This window comes from Saccostrea echinata, unplaced genomic scaffold (genome assembly GCF_033153115.1).
Source record: "Saccostrea echinata isolate AGI-Se365-2 ecotype Australia unplaced genomic scaffold, CSIRO_AGI_Sech_v1 ptg000004l, whole genome shotgun sequence".
NCBI classification, from domain to species: domain Eukaryota; kingdom Metazoa; phylum Mollusca; class Bivalvia; order Ostreida; family Ostreidae; genus Saccostrea; species Saccostrea echinata.
The window spans coordinates 4,982,501-5,005,449 of record NW_026889753.1 but is presented as its reverse complement, the minus strand read 5'-3'; the positions used below and the strand labels follow the sequence as shown (position 1 = coordinate 5,005,449).

Here is a 22,949-nt window from a genome sequence, read left to right as displayed (position 1 = left end):
TAAAAAGTAAAATTGTTTCCTTTGCAAAAAAAAAAAATAATAATAATAATAATAAATAAATAAATGAAAATAAAAAAATATAAATTAATAAAAACCCAAGTTAGAGAGGATATAGTAACGCTCTTGTTTGTTTGTGTGAGTGGTGGGGGGTGGGGTGGGGGGGGGGTGTCAGTGAGTGGATTTGTAACAAAAGTTAAGCAATGATTCTTATCAGGATCGATATGCTCTTTTGCGAGGGCATGCTCCGCTTTGCGATGACCTTGTTCACGTTGGGGTAGAGGGCGGTACTATTTGAAAGCATTTCATGTCTCGCCAAAAGTGGAGTAACTCTCTCAAGTCGGTAAGCTATAAATGCCGAGACATTCCGCATCCCTTACGGAACTCGCATTTGAATCTAGTCCTAATGTTATGTGATAATAGCGGTAATAGTAATCTAGTATGACAGACCTAAATCCCCTACAATCATTTTCGGTACCATTATAGGTTCGATGTCATTCCTTTCATCTTTATATTATATTAAATATATACAAGAAAAACTAGTGCTTTTTAAATTTATTTTCATTTAACTCATTTACCCTTGTACAACTATACAGGTTTCTTTGTTCCAGCTTGAATTAACTGATCAAGGTTGGCAATAACTTTCGTCACCAGTTTCGAAATTTCGTCCCGATTTACTGTCGGCGAGTTCAGCATAGTAAGTATACTGAAACGAAAAGTTTTAAAATAAGTATATTAAAGATAACCAGAAGTCTCTGATGAGACTGTAGCTCTACTGGTTGTACTTAAAGAGGAAGATAAAAGTAGCACTTGGACTTGAAACTTTGCAACAACAATAAATAGAATAATGATCCTTGGTTTAGTCTGTTTTTGAGGCAAGATTTATTGCAATCAGAATAAAACTGTAGGAGGAGTAGCCTTTTAAAGTAATTTTACAGAAATTTCGATTTAAGTAACCATGGCAACATCATTCAACGAAATCAAAAAGCAATAATGACAGTTATGTATCTCAATGTAGTGTACTTGTATGCCAAATGATATTGAAATCAGAACAAAACTGTAGGAGAAGTAGAGTTTTGAATGTATCTCAACACCGTTCATCGAAAACAAAAACCGATACAGAGAATTATGTATCTTTGTGTAGTCTACTTGTATGCCAAGTTATGTTGAAATGAGATCAAAACGGTAGGAGGAGTAGCATTTTGAATGTATCTCACAGAAATTTCTATTTTTAGTAACCATGGCAACACCGTTCATCAAAAACAAAAAACGATATATAGAATTATGTATCTTTGTGTAGTCTACTTGTATGCCAAGTTATATTGAAATGAGATCAAAACTGTAGGAGGAATAGCATTGTGAAAGTTTTTCACAGAAATTTCTATTTTTAGAACCATGGCAAAACCGTTCATCGAAATCAAAAACCAATAAAACGAATTATGTATCTTAGTATAGTCTACTTGTGTGCCAAGTTATATTGAAATCAGACCAAGACTGTAGGAGGAGTAGCGTTTTGAAAAATTGTTTACAGACGGACGGACGGACAGACAGACGGACGGACGACGGACACCTTACTATCGCTTAAGCTCCTCTGGTCTCTGACCAGTAGAGCTAAAAATTAAGAAAAATTGAAAAAAAATCAATTCTGAACTTAACTAAGCCAGAAATAGGACTTTTAACATGATTGTTCATTTTTTCAGAATATTAATTTGCAATTTGTTTTGATTTGATTATTAAACTGTGTTTTTATTGTCTAGAATATACTCCTTTTAGTAAGTGTTGTTACCTACTTTTTCAGAACGCCTCGACTTTCTTGCACTACATTCCTTACGTAGTTCCAATCTTTTAAAAGAAAAAAATAACATGTTATACATCAATCAATTCAAAATTTTATGAATTTTATCGTCTGTAACTTATACTAAGCATACGTTTTAAAATTTATTTTACTCTTCTCATTCAAAAAGTAAATCAATACATTGTAAATTGGAATATCTTAACCTAAACATTGTTAAAGAACAGCTAAAAAATTTCAAAACATGGACAAATTCTTTTCTAAACATAAACAAAGGACATTTTAAAACAAACAAGAGGCCCATGGGCCACAACGCTCACCTGAGTAACTTTGGCCTTGCTGTTTTTCACCTGATCCCCCCCCCCCCTTGTAGTGCCTCGCCCTATCCCCAGGGGTCATGATTTGAACAATTATTATCTACACTACCCAAGGATGCTTCCACATAAGTTTCAGCTTTTCTGGCCCAGTGGTTCTTGAGAAGAAGATTTTTCAAGATTTTTACTACATATCTCAATGTAAAACTTGGATTCCCTATTGTGGCCCTGCCCTACCCCCGGGGGTCATGATTTGAACAATTTAGAATCTACACTACCTCAGGATGCTTCCACACATAAGTTTCAGCTTTTCTGGCCCAGTGGATCTTGAGAAGATTTTTTAATGACCCCACCCAATTTTCGTATCTTCTTGATTATCTCCCCTTTGAAGGGAACTTGGCCCTTCATTTTAACAATTTAAACTCCCCTTCACCCAAGAATGCTTTGTACTAAGTTTTGTTGAAATTGACCCAGTGGTTCTTGAGAAGAAGTTGAAAATGTGAAAAGTTTACAGACGGACGGACAGACAGACGGACGTCTGGACGGACGACGGACAACGGGTGATCAGAAAAGCTCACGAGCTTTCAGCTCAGGTGAGCTAAAAAGGTGACTTAATTTTATTTAACTTTTACATAGTTTTATTTTTGTTTGAATACAGAAATTAACTTTGAATTCCTCCCTTGCCGGCATACTTTACCTGGAATTGGTGAACCAGTGGGGAGCGGCGGAATGGGGGATGGGGGAGACGGGGCAGTTAAGCGAGTGATGATTTTTTGGAATGCCTGTAGTTGTTCCGGCCCTACCATTAAAATGTCAGGTATTTATTTACATCAGAAAAAAGTTCAAACAATTTTTCAAATTCTTGATGAAATTTTAAATTAACATCATTTGCAAAAATATTACGCACTCACTCCTTTGCATAACATGTATTTAATTTTTCATAAAAGTTTTCGCACCCAGATACTTGGCAAAGATGGTCTCCACGCTGTTAAGTGGATAATTAAACAAGTTGTATTCATAGTTCTCAATAACTTTCATGGCGTTTTTGGTGTAATCAAGCAGTATTTGGATGATCTGATCGAACGGAAAGATGTGCTTATAGATTGTTGACCACTCGTTCTTGTAAAACTCGGAAGCGACCCCTGACAACATCTTGTACGCGACTCTGTGGATATATCCAGTCTCAACCATGTCAAAGAAGCTGCAAAGGATTAAGAAATATACAAGTAAATTAAAAGGGCTCAATCATAAAATATCTATTTACTGCATGTACTTTACAGGTTCTGGATTAAGTTCTAAATTGGAAACTTCTTGTTGGTGTTTCATATGGTACACCTTCCCTCATAGTAAAGTTCCCCGAGGAAGCTAGATTAATGTGTTAGTTATAGGGGAAAGTTTGCTATGAAGTATTTTTTTTCCGCATAGTAAACTATCCAACGTAACCGCAAACGGTTAAAAAATGATGTATTCTATATGGAATATATTCTATACTTTCAACTGTGAAGCCATTGATGATCGGAAGAGGCTACAATGTAAATGTATATTCAAGTCCTATAAAATAATCTTTACTTTTTTTGTGAACATGCAATTTTGATTCAACTAACAAACCTCAGCACCTTATATTCTTTTGAAGACCCCACAATTATTTCATTCACGGGCCCTCATTAAATATAGTCCAGTTTTCAGTATAACTAGGGGAGTATACGGAATTGTGGAATGAACTTTGGTCGTCAATAGATATAATTGTAAATTATTTCGGTTTATTTAGTATTTCATGAACAAAATTAGGCACAATATCTGGAAATTTCTTTATAACCCCCCCCCCCCCCCCCGAATGTACGTCAGATTAAACCAGCATCTGAATTCTTGTAATTTCATAATTTTCATTGCTTGACAAATTGGGAGAATAGGCAACTTTGAAAACAAACCTAATTACAGTGGTTTAAGTAATTTTTAATATTTTATGACTGTGGTCAATTCCAGATATCTCTTTCAAATAATTTCATACATATTAAGCAGATAAAAAGTATACCAGTAACACAAATTTTTTTTATTCTGAATCGAGTACATTCTTGCTAATTTTGATTATGAAACAAAGAAAATTAACATGATGAATGTACTTATAATTCCAATTATGAATACCGGTAATCCGGATCAAAGGGAACACTATATAGCACAAATATCCTGGGGTTGATTTTCTATAATTAGGGGGAGGGGGTGTTTGCTATATAGCAATTATTGCGAGGGGGGTGCTTTATTTCAAGCATTTTGGTGGGAGTTTTACGATGCAAAAGGTTTACTAAATGACACCGGATGGGGAGGGGGTATTCCAAATTTTAAATGAACCCAGAGAACTACATATATGTATGTATTGAAACTAATACATACCCTTCTCTTGTTTCATTAGCAATTCTTTTGTGGTTCCACTTCATTTCGTCGATGCTGGTACACCGTAACGCACGTCCGTTTTGCATAAACTGGTTCCCCATTTCCTGCTGAAAGTTCCGAGTCCACATATCGGGCGACATTGCCGTATTTTTCATTTCTCTGAATCTGTGCTCAGTGTAGTGGTAGAATTTTTCCACAAAGTTGTCAAGTTCTGCGAAAAATTAAAAAAAGTCCAAATTATTATTTGAGTAAAACGGGTAAAAAGAATCGGTAAATAGAGAGAGAGAGAGAGAGAGAGAGAGAGAGAGTTACCCCCAAACTCTTCTGAGAGAGCCAAATCTATGAGGCTATAGAACAAATAGCCGTGGAGAGAAAACATAATCTTGTGGGTCAAATTCATCGACCTTGGGAATCCATGAAGAATGGCGCTCAGTTTTGAGGACAGCGAATCGTTCCGGAAGGTAGATTTCATCTCTTGTGTGATGGCATCTAAAATAAATATTCAATACAAGCAATTAAAAACTTGATCATTGCCTTTTTTTCATAAAGGAAATACCTAATTATATTATAAATAAATCTCACTCGAGATAAATGTATTCGACCGAGTTGTTATAACTTACATGTAAATATCCAAGGGTGATTTGAACCAACCATGAAAGTGTATCACCAGTCAAGGTTCGTTTTGTCGCCAAGGTCGGTCATACATCCCCTTTAACTGATTTGCTTCCAGACCCTCTCGAATTCGCTATTTTTGGGGACTGATCATTTCCTTTTTTGTTCCCTGGAAATATTGTAGTACCCCCCCCCCCCCCCACACACCCCACCTCCATTCCCCCCACCACCACCACCTTAAAGATATTTCCATATCCACCTTCGCAAACATAAAACAACCTGCACTTTAAGGTACTAACAAGATAATGTAGGTCATTTAAGTTATTCTTGACCACTTACAAAATATGACTTGCTGATATTTGGCCGTGGCACAAGTGAGTCGTCTCTCGACTACCTCTTGTGTAAATCTTCTCACCAGAAATAAAGCAGCAACTTCCGGTTCATCGACAATGCTTAAGAGTTTCATTGTACGTGCCACCAGAGGGCGGAACATATCCGGGTAGAAAGTTATGAAATCTGGAATGCAATATATAGGTCCATTGCAAAAACGGTAAGAAAACGTATATTGGTTTAGGATAAGATGTTGTAATAATACTAATAATAATTGCAATACAGACATTTATACTTGATCAGTATCACGAGTCCAGTTAACCACTGTAGGCCAACAAGGTTCAAACAAAATTCAGTTACAACTAAAGTCTGCATAAAAAAGATTGCTAATGCCTATAATATATACATCCTATACAGTTGGTATACCTACCAACCATGTCCTCTGTTCTCGGAAAATTGAGAACACGTCTCCATAATATCTGAGTCAAAATAGGGCAATGTAAATTGGAATCAAGGTTGAATGGAGAATTAGACGAATTGCCTCCTGGACCCCAGTTGGATGAGTTGTCTGGGGACCATGGACTTGGACTGGGTGTGGGTCCAACAGAGGAGTCCGTGTACGGAGCAAAACTTGGGGAGGGCGAAGGGGTGAATCCGCTTCCTCCATCAGTACCTGGGTTATATGTTGAACTGGGAGAACTTTGACGTCGGTCAAGGTAATGTTTAATCTTAGAAATTAATTCAGCATAAGGATCACCATGTTTGACACGTGTTTTATGAACAGCAAGGGCATCTGTGAAGAAAAAGTTCTTATGTAGTTCATTTTTTAATATGCAGAGCATGCATTCAGATTTCTATCCTTGCGAGCGCAGGCCCAGTGCAGCTATTGACAACGGTAATAGGGAATGTTTTGTTGTGGAAGTAGTTAAAGATTTAGAATGTTAGTAATATTTTGAGATGGTAACTTCAATGTACGAAGAATTAAATTGAGAAACGAGTGCACAATTTTTTTGTGCACAATGAATGCACACTTTATCGGTAGGTTGATCTGTAGCTCTCTGGTCGTCTATCCCAATTTTCTCAGACCAGTAAAATCTATAGTTCTGCAGCTATATAATGTGTAAGAACAGAGGTAATTCGAAATGAAATAAGCATATTTGAGGTCGTAGTTGAGCGTACGTTTTATCCCCCAGCGATACATTGATCAAGCAAAATTATTGTGAGCAAGTTCCCAGAATTCTTTCGCTGCTATATGTAAAAAATATTGGCGACTAGGCTCTAGTTTTTGCCGAGAGCTTAAGGGGAGAAAAAATTGCATCTTCTGTGAAACTTTTTAAAAATATCATTTTTTTAATTTAAAAAAAATGCACTACATGTATATAGAATCCGTCATGGATATTCAACTACAATGATTACCTGCAGAACTGTAGCTCTCTGCTTGAGAAAAATCTGACAGATAAAGCAGATTTATCTCTTCGAATTTTCTCAAGCAGAGAGCTACAGTTCTGTAGCTACTACAATGATGCGCATTGAAGTAAAATTTTGCCTCAGGTCTATGCTTTGAATAGAACGTTTTGGTTTTTCTTTTGAACGTCGATTGTTATATAACGACTCCCCCATCTCAGAGCACAGTCTTTTCCTCGCTATGTTTCAAGACACCCCACTCTCTGCGAGTTTTTCTAAAATGGGGATTTTAAGTTGAGAGAGAGAGAGAGAGACCATCGCTTCTGGAAAACTCGCATATTGCAACAAATATATGCATAATAATGTATTTATCAGGTTAATTGAAGTTATCACCCGTGTATCGTTCGAACACGTCTTTACCCGATATTGATGTAGACTACCAATCTAATTTGCTGAATACCTGTTCCAAGGGTATTGAAATGAAGCATGTGAGAAAGAATATAAACCGTATTTTCCTTTCTGAAGAAATGGGCGCGTCTTTAAATAATAAAAAAGCGTAAATCTTTCCTTTCATACGGAAAGTTTACCACTTCAATGCGCTTCATTGTAAGATGTGACGTGTCTAGACTGTGTCCGACCTTTATCCTTCCAATTTAGAATTTGGTTTGCAGAGCTAGGCGGAATCTTAAGTTAAACGTATAATTATACATACATGTACATGCATATTCCATATGAGACATGTAAATTAATTTAAAGCTATAGGACCATATACATGTATATGTATAAAGATATTTGATGGCATCCAGAGATTAATGTAGATACTTGTACCTGTGCTCCCCTCAACGCTATATAATCTCTACACAATAAATTTTTAAAAAAATTAAAAATGAAGAAACCACCCGTGCAATTTTTTTTTTCAGTAAAACTAAATTCTAAAACTAACCTGAATAAAGCCCACAAAAGAGTATTACAATGACCACGAACGAGTTCATAATGCTGCACGAGATTCAAGAGGACAAAGTTCTTAAATGCAAGGTTTTATATAGGGTACCCGACGTGTTTGATTGGGTACTCTACATTCGCCTAGTGAAGCATCACGTGACTCCGCTGGCCAACCAGTTTCAATAATCAGAGCACATTGTGAGTAACTGATGTTTAAACACGTGAACGGACCTGGACAGGGTTTCACAAAACAGTCGCAAGATTTGTCCTAAGATGGATCATAAGATCATCTTAAGATCTTATTTTTAACAATCATGTCACTGCCGTTTCACAAAACTATCTAGGTATAAGTAATCCTAAGACAAGTCTTAGGACAAATGTCATGCTTCAATACACAGACCTTTAGATCGCTTTTCCAAAAAAAAAAAAAATATTAAGCTGTTAAGAAAAAATATTATACATCCCAGTTATAAAGTTACATAATGAGTCACAATCATGTTTCTTTTAAAGATAATTGTATCACAAAACAACAGATTTATGTGAAATATGAAAAAAGCGAAGTTTTGACAACTCAACTGCACTGTAAAGCGATAAAAGAACTGCAAAATGAAAGTGCCGGAAAAGCAAAGGCCGTATCTATCACTTAGTTATTATCGTCAATGTCAACAATGTCAAGGTCATGCGACTTTACATTGAATTGCAGCAAGCGAAAGTGAGGAATAAGTTCTGATCATCTTTATTGAAGATTGCATCAAAATTCTCGGTCATCAGACATTTATATCTATGGAATTGACATCATGGTAAATTCTTCAACTTTTCTGCGCATACGTACAATAAAGAGGAAGAAGCGAAGCAATATATTTGTTTTTGGGCAAACAAAAATTATTTTTACTTTTATTTTTCTCCATAAAAGTAGATTTTTTAGGTTTTGAAACTTGTAATTTTCTGAAACCTAATATCTTCAAGAATTGAACAAAATTTGCATATGTCATGCAAAAATTCTTCTTTTGTCAATTTTCCCCTTTCTCCGTCACGGTGTCTCTTTAAAAGTCGAATTTAAGCGATCCAAAGGCCTGTGCTTCAATATAACAAGGGACTTAAAAATAAAAACGTTTGCACAGTCTGTCTTTTTCAATTTTCTTTTAAATATTGGAAATAATAGTGTAACTCAATCAAATATTTCTTTTGGAGATAACATTTCATTGCACCTTCTTCAATGTACATTTCGAGGGGGGGGGGGGGGTCAGAAAAGCTAAATTATAAAAAATTTTCAGTAGAAAAAGTATTAATTTATTTGCATAATAATGGTATCTTTTTGCTCACAAAGTAGTAGTTGTTAAAAAAATGTATGCGATACTACTTTATTAAATCCACTGCATTTGTGCCTACGCAAATTATAATGGTTTTTTTTTTAAAAAAATTCAATTAAAACACCAAGTCGCCTCCCTTCTTTTTTTTTCTTTATAAAAATCTATGAAAGTGTCTCTGAAACGCTTTTACTGTAACTGAAATAATAGTGCTATCAGACGAAATGGAGAGAACAAGGCCCGTAGCAACGGTTTCAAAAGTGGGAGGGGGACAACTTCCCCAAAAATCTGACAAGCCAAAAAAAAAAAAAAACAAAACAAAAACAAAACATGAAATTAATAATAATAATTAAAAAAACCCAATTAACTGTCCAAATCTTGGAATTTGCCAGTGGTCGACCTTAGAGCAACAAGGGGGTGGGGTTGGGAGCACGTGGATGGGGGAACCAGCATCTAAAAGAAAATTTACTATATCCCCCCTCCGCGTTCTACGGGCCTGAATTCCTAATCAGAATTTTACAGATTCAAATGCTGTTAAAAAGCATTAGGCGTCAAATATTACAGCAGTAATTGTCCCTCGCTTTCACTGAAAGTGGGGGATATTAATTTGGGTCTGTCTGTCCGTCCGTCCGTCAGTATTTCTGTCTGTCTGTAACACTTTCGTTTCCGCGCGATATCTCGAGAACCCTTTGAGCTTTCGCAATGAAATTTTGCATAGCAACTCTTTATGGCCTAAAGAAGAACCCTATTGATTTTGAGGTCAAAGGGTCAAAGATCAAGGTCGTAAATTCATAAATTCCGTCTGTGTGTAACACTTTCGTTTCCGGGCGATATCTTAAGAAGCTTTTGAGCTTTTGCAATGAAATTTTGTACCATAACTCCCTATGGCCTCTCTTGCCCCTCTCAAAGTTTCCCGTCCCGTTTTTTTTTTATTTATTGTATTAAAAGTCGCTTGGCACTATTTTTTGCACAGGGGCATGTCGAGAGTTATTGACGTATAATACAGGTTGTCGGCTGACTTTATATTCTAATTACATCTATTAGAACTGTTTAGTAAAGGCTAAATTAGACAACATTTATCGTGTAAAATTTTGACAATATCAAACGTGAATATAAACATTATATGTGACTTAATGTTTGCATTTAATTTGCTGTTTACTCAAGTGACTATGTGGTCTAGTGGTATATTGCTCGTTTATCAAACGAGAGGCCCGGGTTCAATCCCCGGACGATTCTCTTTTTTTTAATTAATTTTTTTTTTTGGATTTACTAAATGATACTATTCAACATGTGAAATGAAAAAGTTATGATGTCTGGCGTATACAAACTCATAAAATCATTATTACAGTGTGATGAATATTCTGTATATTAAAAAGAATCTTCTGTACACATATTAAAGAATAAGCAATCAAATCTTTATATCCATATTGGCATTTTTTTTAAATTTGCTTCAATATACATTTATATATTTAATAATTCTACAAATACAGGGGGGCAGTGTAACCCCGAAACCCCCCCCCCCCCCCGAACTGCGCAAGCTCTTCTTTTTTCCTTAAGGGGGGGGGGGCACAAATTCTCTGAATTAGCTTGTTACATGTATAACCGGTTACTTCAGGTCAGCTAGTCTAATTGTCTGACGTCATGGCGTCAGACAGTATTAGATTTAGCCAAGGCTTGTTGGTCAAGTCGTTCAATAGAATTCTTGTGATAACTTGATCTTGGAAACTTCATACTATCTAAACTATTAATTGGCGAGCATGTGGAGTAAAGGAAACATGCTAAACACCCAAACAAGCCAGAGTATTGGAGCCGATGCCATTATTATCACATTATACATTACAGGTTACATAACATTTGACCATTCTCGAAAATTGCATCATTCATGTCCAGCAAAAACACAAGGAATGAAGCTGGTCAAGTCATTACTACCAGAAAAACTCCTGATTGGATGTTTATTTTCAATGCATGCACTATGTCCCTCTGCCTTTAGAATTTTTATAAATCTACACATATTCATAACTGGCAGACGTTTGATTTATTCATAGTTTAAAAAAATATCAAAGTGAAGGATAAATGTTGAATATTCTTTTGCTTTAAATTAATTGCAAAGATATTAGCTCATTTGAAACACGTTTATTATTTTTAATAAGACATTTCTTAATTATCAAAATTGTTCACCAATTGATGTTTAGATTTTTATGTGTTGTAACTTTTTCTTTCAAAAGCACTGGTTATATCTTTCTATTCATTAACAGGCCCGTTGGAATAAATTTCAGAAAATTTCAGTTTCGGGTGGACACAATCAAGGAAAAATTCCTTATCGGGCATAAAAAGATTATCCAAAGTTAATATTTACATAAATCAGGGGAGACAAGCCCCCCCTCCCCCCCCCCCCCGGTTCCTACGTCCATGAAAAAGAAGAATTTAAAAATAATATAATGTATATACATGTAGAATCACGTCTCTGATAAAACAAACTCATGTCCAAGTTTCTGACTTGAACACTTTTCTTGTTTCTTAGTGCTAATTCATTTCATGACTCAGAGTCATGTTGGTAACACTGGATTTAACTTTTCTTGATTCTTCGGGTAAAAATAAATTTGCTCAAGTCAGACAAGCTTTTTAGGAAAGCTAATACTTGTAGTAGGTATATATTTAGATCTCATACACATTCCGGTGGATTAAGGAGGAGTACCTCAAGAACTGAAACTGTTTGATTTTCAACTTATTATGTAAAACTGAAAGTTTCTAGGGAAAAATCATTAAAATGTAACAAAATAAATGTAAAAGTCTAAAAAAAAAAATTGCAGGGTGGCTACACCAAAGTTCGATTTTTTTTAATTTTTGGGGCCGAGACATTCGTGTGACTTATCCAAACCATAAAAAAATCGCATTTTTGATAATTCAAAATTTATTTACTTAACATATCCACAAGTCAAATATTTCGGATTGCTTAGCCATTTTACAAAATTGAATACGAATTAAACCTAAAATTCATAACTCTTGATCATTGAAAATATTCAATGAATTCAAATAAAATAAAATGATGTCTAGATTTTACACACATGGATACATGCCCGTAAGAAGGAATATCGGAGGGGGCTATTTCAGTTGGGAGGGTGCACAACCAAACAAAAATGCCTATAAAAGAATAATTGGGTACAACCATAAAGTAGCTTTTTATTATGTTTTCTATCTTTCAGTATTTATTTGCAACATTATCTGGTTTAATTGGAGATGGGGGGGGGGGGTCACTGTTCCCACTGGCCTGATATAGTTTTAAGGATTGTTCTATCTCTAGATACATGAAATTGTACTTTCTCTCTAAAAAATCCCAAAATCCTTCGTTTTTTAGCCAAAAGATATACCATCGCCATGTTCACTTTAGCTTTAAGACTGGTATCTAGTTGTCTTAAGATTAAGGTAGATCTTAAGATTATCAGAAGATTTGAAAGTTTTGTGAAACAGCTATGGTGTCTTAAGACAGATCTTAGTCATAAGATAGTTTTGTGAAACGGGCCCCTGGCCGATTTCCATATACAGGTCGGGTACTCAACGTTTAATGAAAATCTTTTTTCAACACATAACAATGTTTGCGTCATACTCTGACATTCTCCAGTCAATTGAATGAGTCGACAAGCAAGCAGATTAAGTAAGTTACGTGTTTACAATTCAACAACGTGGTTTCGTCGATTAACTGATAACGCATGATGTTTTAGGTCGCCGGAAAAAATAAGGCTGAAATAGAAAAATTACTAGTACAAGTACATATCAAAGAGACTGTACCATGCTCACATCACTATGGTGTCCGGATAGAGCATTTGCAAAAGCTCAACAGCGCGTTCAGAAAAACACGCCATCGCGCTAACACACAACACGCCATCACACTAACACAATTATACAAAACACGTCATTGCGCTTATACACAACACGTCTTCGCGCTAACACGCTTTCAAACAACACGCTGTTGCGCGAACACGACCTTTACACAACACGCCGTCGCGCTAATGCAACTTTACACAACACGCTGTCGTGCTGCCACACAACTTGCGACGGCGAGTTGTGAGACAGCGCGACGGCATGTTGTGCAGGGCACTAATTGGCGACTAATTTAGTCGCCATGGCGCCTAAAATTTTCCATAAGTCGCAAAATTGGCGGCCATTTTAAATTGACTTGGCGATCGTCGAATTCCGGAAATTTTCACATTTTTAACAATTTTTCTGAAAAAGCGAAAAGAATTTTAAAAGAAGAGGAAATTATTTTAAGCAGTGTACATGTCATGTTTTCTAAGGCACGTCATGGGTCCCTATATTCTATTAACTTTTAAAGTTGGCGCCTTAGAAAAATTGCCTGGAGACAAAAATTTTGCATTGGCGACTAAATTTTTTTTGATAAGGCGCCAGCTGGCGCTTAATATTTAGAGGCCACTTAGAGGCCTGATGTTGTGTAAAGTTGTGTTAGCACAACAGCGTGTTGTTTGAAAGCGTGTTAGCGCGACGGCGTGTTGTGTGTTAGCGTGACGGCGTGTTGTGTGTTAGCGCGACGGCGTGTTTTTCTGAACGCGCTGTTGAGCTTTTGCAAATGGCCCTATTCGGACACCATACATCACACTTGTGAACCATTTAGTGAATGTGAGGTTAAAAATGAAAGATTTTACATCATTTTCGAATCGAAAATGAGTTTCCAAGGGACAGTTCTTAATTTTGCTCGCACTGCCATTTGTAGTAGCCCACAATGCATGCATTGTAACTCATTTAACTGATTGGTCAATCGATTAAGTAAACAGACATGTATAGCTAGTTTTGCATGCAAATTTATACTAATCAGAAAATCTATAGTGCTCTCAGCCTGTAAGAGACAAGGTTCGAATTCAACTGCTACCACACCTCGCCTTTTTAGAGAGTATTTTAATTTTATTTTTATCAAAGCTTGTGTATTTTTCTTCAATTTATACTCATGAATTTTAGTATGAAATATTTTGATTTCATAGAAAAATGAATAATCATAACATTAAATTACACAAATTGTAAGATGAACATAAAAGGCACTACTTAAATTTTCAGTTCATTTGTTAATTAAATTACATCAATATGAAACTAGATAAAGGATAGGAATGTATTATCTAAATTAAAAAAAAAAGGCAAATGTAATATATATACCCAAAAGATGGGCTAACAAAGCGAGCAAAATGCCTATTTTGCGACAAATATGAAAATGAAAAATTAAATCACATTTATGACAAAATTTCTGTCATATTTTCATTGAAAATTATCATAAACTTTATGTAAAATCACTACGAATTACAAAAAAAAAAAAAAAAAAAAAAAAAAAAAATAATAATAATAATAATAATAATAAATAAATAAATAACTAAAAAAAAAATTAAAAAATCACAAAGATTGAAATTATTTGTCTATATACATTAGATAGGGCAAAAATTGTCAATTCTTCATATATATATATATATATATATATATATATATATATATATATATATATATATATATATATATATATATATATATATATATATTTACATATAAGTGGGTATTCACTCCATTTTTTTTTTAAAGATTGTACTCAAAGTATGCTTGAAAATATACATTCTTCGGTTAACAAAAACATTGAGCAGAGACCTTTTATACCTTAAAATACTCTATCATATCTTTCCGAGAAATATTTGAAGTCCATTTAGTCAAGGTCATATCTCAAACGATTTAAATGCAGGTTCCTGAAATAGAGGAGTAAGCAAGCAGCTCAATTTAATGGCAATAAACAAAAGCCTTTTGATTATTTAACTTCAACGGCCTTCAAAATTATCTGTAATTAAACTCGTCATGCATTTGGAAGCTCAAATTATGTTACAGTCAATTTAAAATGTATTTCCACTTAAATTAATATGCAAGTATTAGTATGAGTGTCGGGACTTGTAGACCGCAGTAATGTGAATATCAAAGAGAGAGAATGAATGGATGAATATTTTGGCGTCATTTTAATTGTTCCTTTCATATTTTTTTATTGGCAACAGTTCGATGCTTTTTATGTCTTAACAAAGCTTTCAGATCGGAAAATTAGACAGATCGAAAACTTTCTCAACTGAAATTGTGACAGCCAAAAGAATTAACATTTGCGCATTTCAAATTGAAAAAAAAATTCTTATTACATATATATACTAATTATAGTAGTTGAAAAGGCTGAAAACTAAAATTCAATTCGGTTTCGGATCGAATAACATTTCTACTTTATGTGTAGGTATTGTTCTTCTAGTACATATTAACAATATAATTCGTTAAATTTTAATACGAATAATACAAGAATAACATAGAATAAAGTTTCATGAACGTTTGATTGAGAATCATGACATTTCGGTATCAATTTTATCAGTTGAATTTTTGTCATCTTAGTAAACATCATCCTTAAGTCATTTTACATACTACATGTAGATGAATTTTATTCTCAAGTAGAGAAATCAACTCACCGATGTTTTAAAAATGATTTATTATACGAATACAGTACTAAGATGATGAACTGGAGCATCAGCTTAACTATCCGAAATTAATTGTTACTCGGTCTTGATCTCCATTTTCTGCTGAAGTCGAACCATAAAAGGGGGAAAACACCGTCACTAAGCGTCAAATATTGAACAGCGAGTGCGATCCCACACCCCTTGTATACGTTAAAATTACAAAAACATAGTTTACTTTATATCCCAAGGGATGGCCATTTTAAGAATGACAAAACATATTTTATATCTCGGGGGATGGCCATTTGCTGCCTGATTGGCAAAATCTGATTATGCATCCCTTCTCAGTCAAATCTATGCCTGAATCATTCCAGATCTTGAACGCACCCTAGCAATTGATATCAGTTGCTAGATAACTCGAGGTTAAGTTCATTTAATCATGGTGTTCTATAGAATTCTACAGAATTATCATTTATTAGTCTAGTTCAAAATGATGTGTACAATGCTACTTGAGTGAAAAGGATATTCATCCAGTCCGAAGAAAGCAAAAGTTACAATGGCAAGATTTGCCTAACTAGCTATTTGACTTGTGGTTTGAGTTTGTAATTTAATTATGGTATCAGTTTAATAAAACATTTATTATTTTTAAAAGATTGTAGTGATAATTGCACTACGTGAGAAAACTAACATTTATGATTAACTAGCATGAAGAAAGCAAAAATAAGCAATGGCGAGGTTTGGTTATTTGAAGATTCGTGGGTGTTCATGAAATAATAAAGAATGTGATTGATTCAGTCAACACTATTATTCACATGTTTGTAAAGTGCAGGTACAAGTGTCCGAGTTGTTCTAACATGCTGAACGCGTTAACCTCATAGAGGTCTATTAATTGTATAATGTTCTCTGTGGTATCTTAAGATTTTCTGCAGTAAGAGTACAAACAAAATTCCTCGAAGATAATATCTATTTTACTTTTTCTCAAGATGTTGAGTTTACTTTCTGATCAACCTCAACAGCGCTAGATATACATGTACCTTCCATTCTAGCCTGTAAACTAGTATTATGTTTTTCCCCTAAAATGTTTTTAACTTCTCGATTATTAACAAGTCATTTGCACATTGCCAAGTGCAGAAAATTAAATCAAACACCATACCAAGGAAACAGAACAATCTCAGTATCTTAGAAAATCTTAGTAGTGAATCATTCTAATCTTTTTTATCGACTTCGGCCGTTCACTAAAGGATTCAGCAGATGTAACCATTTGCGCGCACTTGACGCGACGGGCTGCTTTTTTAAAACTATGCACTGACAGCTTTTTAGCTTACCTGAGCTGAAAGCTCAAGTGAGATTTTCTGATCACCCGGTGTCTGGCGTCTGTCTGCCCGTCAGTCTGTAAACTTTTCACATTTTCAACTTCTTCTCAAGAACTGCTGGGCCATGCAATTTTAACTAAAATTGGTACAAAGCATCCCTGGGTGAAGGAGATTCTGAATTGTTAAATGAAGGGCAAAGTGACTTTCAAGGGGAGATAATCAAGAAAAGGCAAAAAAAAAAAAAAAAAAAAAAAAAAAAAAAAAAAATAGGGTGAGGTCATTAGAAAATCTTCTCAAGAACCACTGGACCAGAAAAGCTGAAATTATGTGGAAGCTTCCTGAGGTTTGTTTGTTTGTTTGTTGTTTAACGTCCCTCTCGAGAATTTTTCACTCATATGGAGACGCCACCATTTGCCGGTGGAGAGCTGCAAATTTTGACCTATGATTAGTATGCTCGGCACTAAGGGCCATTGAGCAGTGAGGGATCATTTTCATGCCAGCACCTACAGCGACACGGGACCTCGGTTTATATGGTCTCATCTGAAGGACCGGTCTCCACGTCCCACAGTGGGATTCGAACCCGCGACGTAAGAATTATGTCCTTACTCCGCGATTCTAGAGCAGACGCTCTTACCACTGCTCCACGCGGGCGACTAAGCTTCCCGAGGTATTGTAGATTCTAAATTGTTCATATCATGGCTCCGGGGGTAGGGTAGGTGCACAATAGGGAATCAAAGTTTTACATTGAAATATAGAGGAAAAATCTGTAATAAACTTCTCAAGAACCATTGGACCAGAAAAGCTGAAACTTATGTGGAAGTTCCCTGAGGTAGAGTAGATTTTAAATTGTTCAAATCATGCCCCCCGGGAGGTAGGGTTGGGCCACTATAAGGAATCAAAGATTAACATTGAATTATACATGAAAAAATCTTCTCAAGAACCATTGGAGCAGAAATGCTGAAACTTATGTGGAAGCTTCCTGATGTGGTGTAGACTCTAAATTGTTCAATTCATGGCCCCTGGGGGTCAGGTAGGGCCACAATGGTGATAATATAGGGGAAAAAACCTTTAAAACTCCTTAAGAGCAAATCCACAATGAACCATATTAATTTACAAGCATCCTCTGGTATTTTAGATCTATTTTTGTTCAAATCATGGCTCTTGAATATAGATTAGGGCCACAAAAAGCAATTAAAAAAACAGAAAAATGCACGTATTTTTTTTTTGGTTGGGGGGGGATCTGATCCAGAACAGCAGGGCCAATGTGACTCAGGTGAGCGTTGTGGCCCATGGGCCTCTTGTTGCAAATTTCTCATATGTCATTCTTTTTAATGTATTCACATTAAGACGGAAACATTTATAGTTATATGGTTTATAAACGTTTTTTATGCACAAGAACTCCGTGATTCGATTCCGGATTGTTTCTTATTGTCCCCCGCTTTCGTAAATGCGAAAGGACAATAAATCTCATTCGTCTGTCAGTCTGTCTGTCACAAAAACTTTAACCTTGGTCATTACTTTTGACTAAGAAAAGAGAGCTTTGATCATATACCACATGTACTTTTTCTTTACTCGTCACTAAAATATTACATGTAACAGCTGTGAAGGAGAAACTTCAGGAATACTGTACATTAGTGTACAGTGTTGAAATCACAAAATCAATAACATCAAAACGTAGAATTTTCAACACTTTATACAACCATTCCCCACGATAAATTGAAGTCCTGGCTTTCTGACATCATAGACAACTGCTTTTTCAATTACTATATAGTAAAATGGAACTGGTAAATATACTTACCTTGTCATTGGTCATTTGCAAAATTATTTTGTAAATTGTGTAAAAAAAACATTCTGATTGTACACACAAGCGATCTAAAGTAGATAATAAAAAAGATGCTTGAGTTTCTAATAGACATCTTTGTAGTTTTTGGAAATCAGGTCTACCCAAAATCTGTCGGAATTCCCATGGGTACCAATTGCGCCCGGTCGTTATCAGCAGACCTATTTTGTATTCATATGAAGCAGAATTTATTCAACAACTTCTACATGAGAAGAAGACACTTGCTGTTGCCTTCAGCTCGACATTTAGACGAGATATTATCAATTAACAATAGTTACCTCCATACATAAATATGTCGACTCGACATGAAATAAAATATACCACAGAGTATGACACATCGGTTTCATATTTGGATATTTTACCAGAAAAAAACAGGGTTGGCAAAAAACTGGGAAATACTCATATTTCCCAAAACGGTGGAAAGTACTGGTAATTACCGGGAATTACTGGTATTTCCCGGGAAATACTGGGAAATAAGAAATAGCTACATATTTCATTCATATTGACATGTAGTAGACCTTATTAGCTAAAATATCTGCCTGGTATCGCTGTCCCTGATTTTAAAAAAATCTGCTTTCTAAGTAATTCATTTTATATAATCTGACACAGTATATATTCATATACCAGTTATGAGTGTCATTTGTTTCATGCTTGAGTCAGATGTAGTCTATAAAGGTCCATGAAATGAACCCAAAGATACCAATTTTTTTTTTTATATAACTAAAGAAGGATCTAAGAAAATTCTTAAATTCTTAAACAAATTTGTTTTGTTCATGGATTCATAATTAATAAACTGAATAATTTTACAAAACTGAAAAAAAATTGAATTGGAAAACTTGTTTTATACAGCCAGGGAAATGTTTCAGAATGCTTATGGATATGGGACCTGGAGTAGTGATACATTATGAATATGTTAAATTGCATTTTGAGACATATTCAATATTATTCATGTGTTTTTATGATTATTTTATTTTTGAATTTTGTATAAGATTGAATGAATTAAAGAAATAATTTTTTTAACTTTGTATTTTCCAGTACAGGTAACTCTCGATACCTCGAAGTCTGCGGGACCGAGGAAAAACTTCGAGAAATCAAGAGTTCGTGTTTTCAAGAGTCCGGAATTTTTCGGGTTGGTTGACAGGTTTTAAAATTAGTTTTTCCGGATGTACAGTGTAATGATTTTTATTTTATTCCATGCCGTGCCAACAATTCAGTGAACGCGTTTTTTTTTGTTTTTTTTTTGTTTTTTTTTTGTTTTTATATATATAAAACAACGATACTTCTTTGTATCTTTGTATTTTTAAGTCAATATTTTTTAAAATGAATAAAGCAAAAAAATGTATATCATCATATCATTTATATTTATTTACTCTATGTAATACGAACATCATAGTTACTATGCATTCGTTACATGAAAACGGCATTTTATAGCGTTGTACGTAGCAATGACTATTTGTACATGTTGATACCAAACATGATCATAGAATGTAGTATGTTTTGTAAGTAATAGTCGTCATATTGACATCGATGATGATGTGCATAGTTTCTGTATTTTTATTATTCATCAAATTAACTTTGACACCGACTCAAAATTAGTGTCTCGTCTTGTAATCAATTTCTACTTTTCACTGCGTCTCTAAATTATCGTAAGACAGTCGATGCTAATTATTTTAAGAGCAGACGGGCAAAATATCATAAATTATCAATCAATTATCACCTTGCAGTATAAGTGTCTCCTGAATAAACATCCTGTTCCTCGAGTCCCGCGTCTTCTGCCTGGGGCCATTTAAATGTCTGGTAAAGGCAATAATTATGTAAGGCTTGCGTACACATATAGCCACTTCGAAGTATCGAGGGTAAATTTCAGACTTCGAGAGATAATGGTTTTGAAAGATTGAGAGTTCGAGAAATCAAGAGTGAATTTGCTAAGATATATAGGGGAAAATTCGGGACCGGAGAATCACTTCGAGCGATAAGAACTTCGATATTTACCGGTATTTACCACTGGTAATTCCTACCACTGGTATTTCCCGGCCAACCCTGGAAGAAGACGTTAATGGTAACCTAATAATAAAACTTTATATATAAAATGATTTTTGACCCGTGACCTTTACATTGAAGTTTGACCTACTTTTGAAAAATTTAACATTAGTTTTACCTTGCTCATAACTTTTGAATGAGAAAAGATATGGTGTTCAACTTTCAGAATTGAATTACTTGTGACAAGAAGTTTGTAAATGCCCGATGATATTTGACCCCGTGACCTTGACCTTAAAGTTTGATCTACTTTTCAAAAATTTCAACATTGCTGATAACTTTAGAAAGAGAGAAGATATATAGAGCATTCATATTTGACAAGTACATCACCTGTGACAAAACGTTTTCCAAACATGCTGCGATTTCTGACACCTTGACCTTGAAGTTTAACCTAATTTTAATTTTTTATAACATTCTTGAAAACTTTTGTATGAGAGAAGATAGGGCATCTATATTTACCTGTTTCAAGACCTTTCCGAATATCTTCTGATTTTTGACCTTGTGACCCTGACCTTTAAGTTTAAATTGCAGTCTTTTTCGTATTCTTTTTTACATAGGTACACGTAATAAATGTTGATAAATATTTTGCATGTATATTACCTTTATCAACACCTTTCAGAAAGGTATATCATTGACTTCATGACCTTGACCTACAAGTTTCAAGGACAGACAAACAAGACAATATGCCATGAATAATTGCATCTTAACCACTAAGACACAAAAATCGGGGGACCACAATTTTTTGAATTTGCTTATTTCGTTAGTTGGTGTTTCGTCATACAGCCTATTAATTACTTAAGCCACAAGCAGCACACTTTCCGATCATTTCATTTAAAACGAATCTAGCTTAAAATTGTTGTCTATCATGTAGGCTGATCAAACATGACTAAAATCGTTTGACATTTCAGATAAAGCTGAGTACCGTATTCTATATTATGCCAAAAGTCCTAGTATTATGCTAAAGAAAAATAAAAATGATCATTCTTCAAGAATATAATTTATATTGATTGAAAGTTAGATTCCAGTTAATGCTTTGCTTAATACGATAACCACGGTGAATACATGTATAAACTGATCAATATCACATATAAATGGACAAAAAAGTAGAAAAAATGTTTCCTCTCAAGATTATTTCTTCAATCATCATTACTGTTTGATGTATCGACATAAGAGAGCCTACAAATGGCAGCATCAAGGACAAAGGCATTGACGGTCTAATTTACCGATCCTTATTTGACATGGCGCTTGTATCGGTAATAACTGTTTTGATTTTTTTTTTCTTGTAATTTCCCCCGGCATAGTCAATGCAGTGCTTCTAACATATCTGCGGGGAGCAGTGTTTTCCAAGTGCAGAAAGGCTGTTCATCGGAAATTATTTCATCGAGTTTAAATTAAAAACGAATTTCTCTTCAATCGAACCACAGCAATAAAATAAGAATTACTAGAGAGTAAATGTGTGTTATTTCCTGGAGTCGTAAATAACCCCAAGAAATATGATATACGTATAAATAAATATGCATATAACGTTAATTAAAAGTTCAATTTAATCCCTTCAATGATATTTACGATTGATGTTTGTACAAAAAATATGAACCCGATGATTCAAAGAAAAAAATGGTGGAAATAGATCGTCAACATTGAATTAAGAGGGAAAATAGGCAGAAAGGTCAAGAATAGGTTTTCATTAAAATTACTAATGTGTTAAAATATTGTCATATTTGACTTTCTCATTTCAATCTCACAAAACAAAGTTGTTTTGATTAGCCAGGATTCGATGTAGGATTTTTTCTGGATTTATGTCAAATTGTAAGGGTTTGCTGTAATGTTAGGAACCTTTTCGTGTTTAATTCCAAAGTTTGGATATTACATGTGCAGGCACATAGTATAGTTTTTGACAGGGGCGGCCAGAAAAAAAAAGGACAACTTACCTTAACTCAAATTTCCTGTTTCGTGTGTGGGAGTTGGGTGGGGGATTTGGGGGGGTAGGTTCCAACTTCCTTTCACATCCTTATTGTGTTAATACATAATACAAGTAATTCACTAACAAATTACCGTAATTTAACTATGCTACAACATATATTTTAAATTTTAATTTTATTTCGAAATCAGAATACTCATTTCACAGTAACATGTACTGTAATATGAGATTTTTATGTTAAGGAGGCTAGGTATTCAGCAAAATTCCCAACAGGTCCACCTAAAAATATCA

At 34.7% G+C, this 22,949-nt stretch overlaps 1 protein-coding gene across 1 annotated transcript; it reads right to left on the bottom strand.

Annotated features, from left to right (window-relative positions):
- Window positions 1-537: 537 nt before the first annotated feature.
- Window positions 538-7,841, bottom strand: LOC133179056 (uncharacterized). Its single transcript, XM_061313753.1, has 9 exons — window positions 7,781-7,841; window positions 5,864-6,226; window positions 5,443-5,619; window positions 4,804-4,980; window positions 4,492-4,702; window positions 3,060-3,304; window positions 2,801-2,902; window positions 1,788-1,839; window positions 538-703 (listed from the first exon to the last, which is right to left on the bottom strand). Exons 1-9 carry the CDS (start codon window positions 7,827-7,829, stop codon window positions 586-588), a joined length of 1,494 nt encoding a protein of 497 aa, XP_061169737.1. The 5' UTR covers window positions 7,830-7,841; the 3' UTR covers window positions 538-585.
- Between the last annotated feature and the right edge of the window lie 15,108 nt (window positions 7,842-22,949).

What these genes read in the sequence shown, in the direction of transcription:
- LOC133179056 (XM_061313753.1), bottom strand. Translation starts at nt 7,829, where the DNA reads ATGAACTCGTTCGTGGTCATTGTAATACTCTTTTGTGGGCTTTATTCA. An exon ending in CTTTTGTGGGCTTTATTCAG is followed by an intron (nt 6,227 to 7,780) that starts GTTAGTTTTAGA and finishes TTTTCTTCACAG; the next exon opens with ATGCCCTTGCTGTTCATAAA. An exon ending in TCTCTCAGAAGAGTTTGGGG is followed by an intron (nt 4,703 to 4,803) that starts GTAACTCTCTCT and finishes AATTTTTCGCAG; the next exon opens with AACTTGACAACTTTGTGGAA.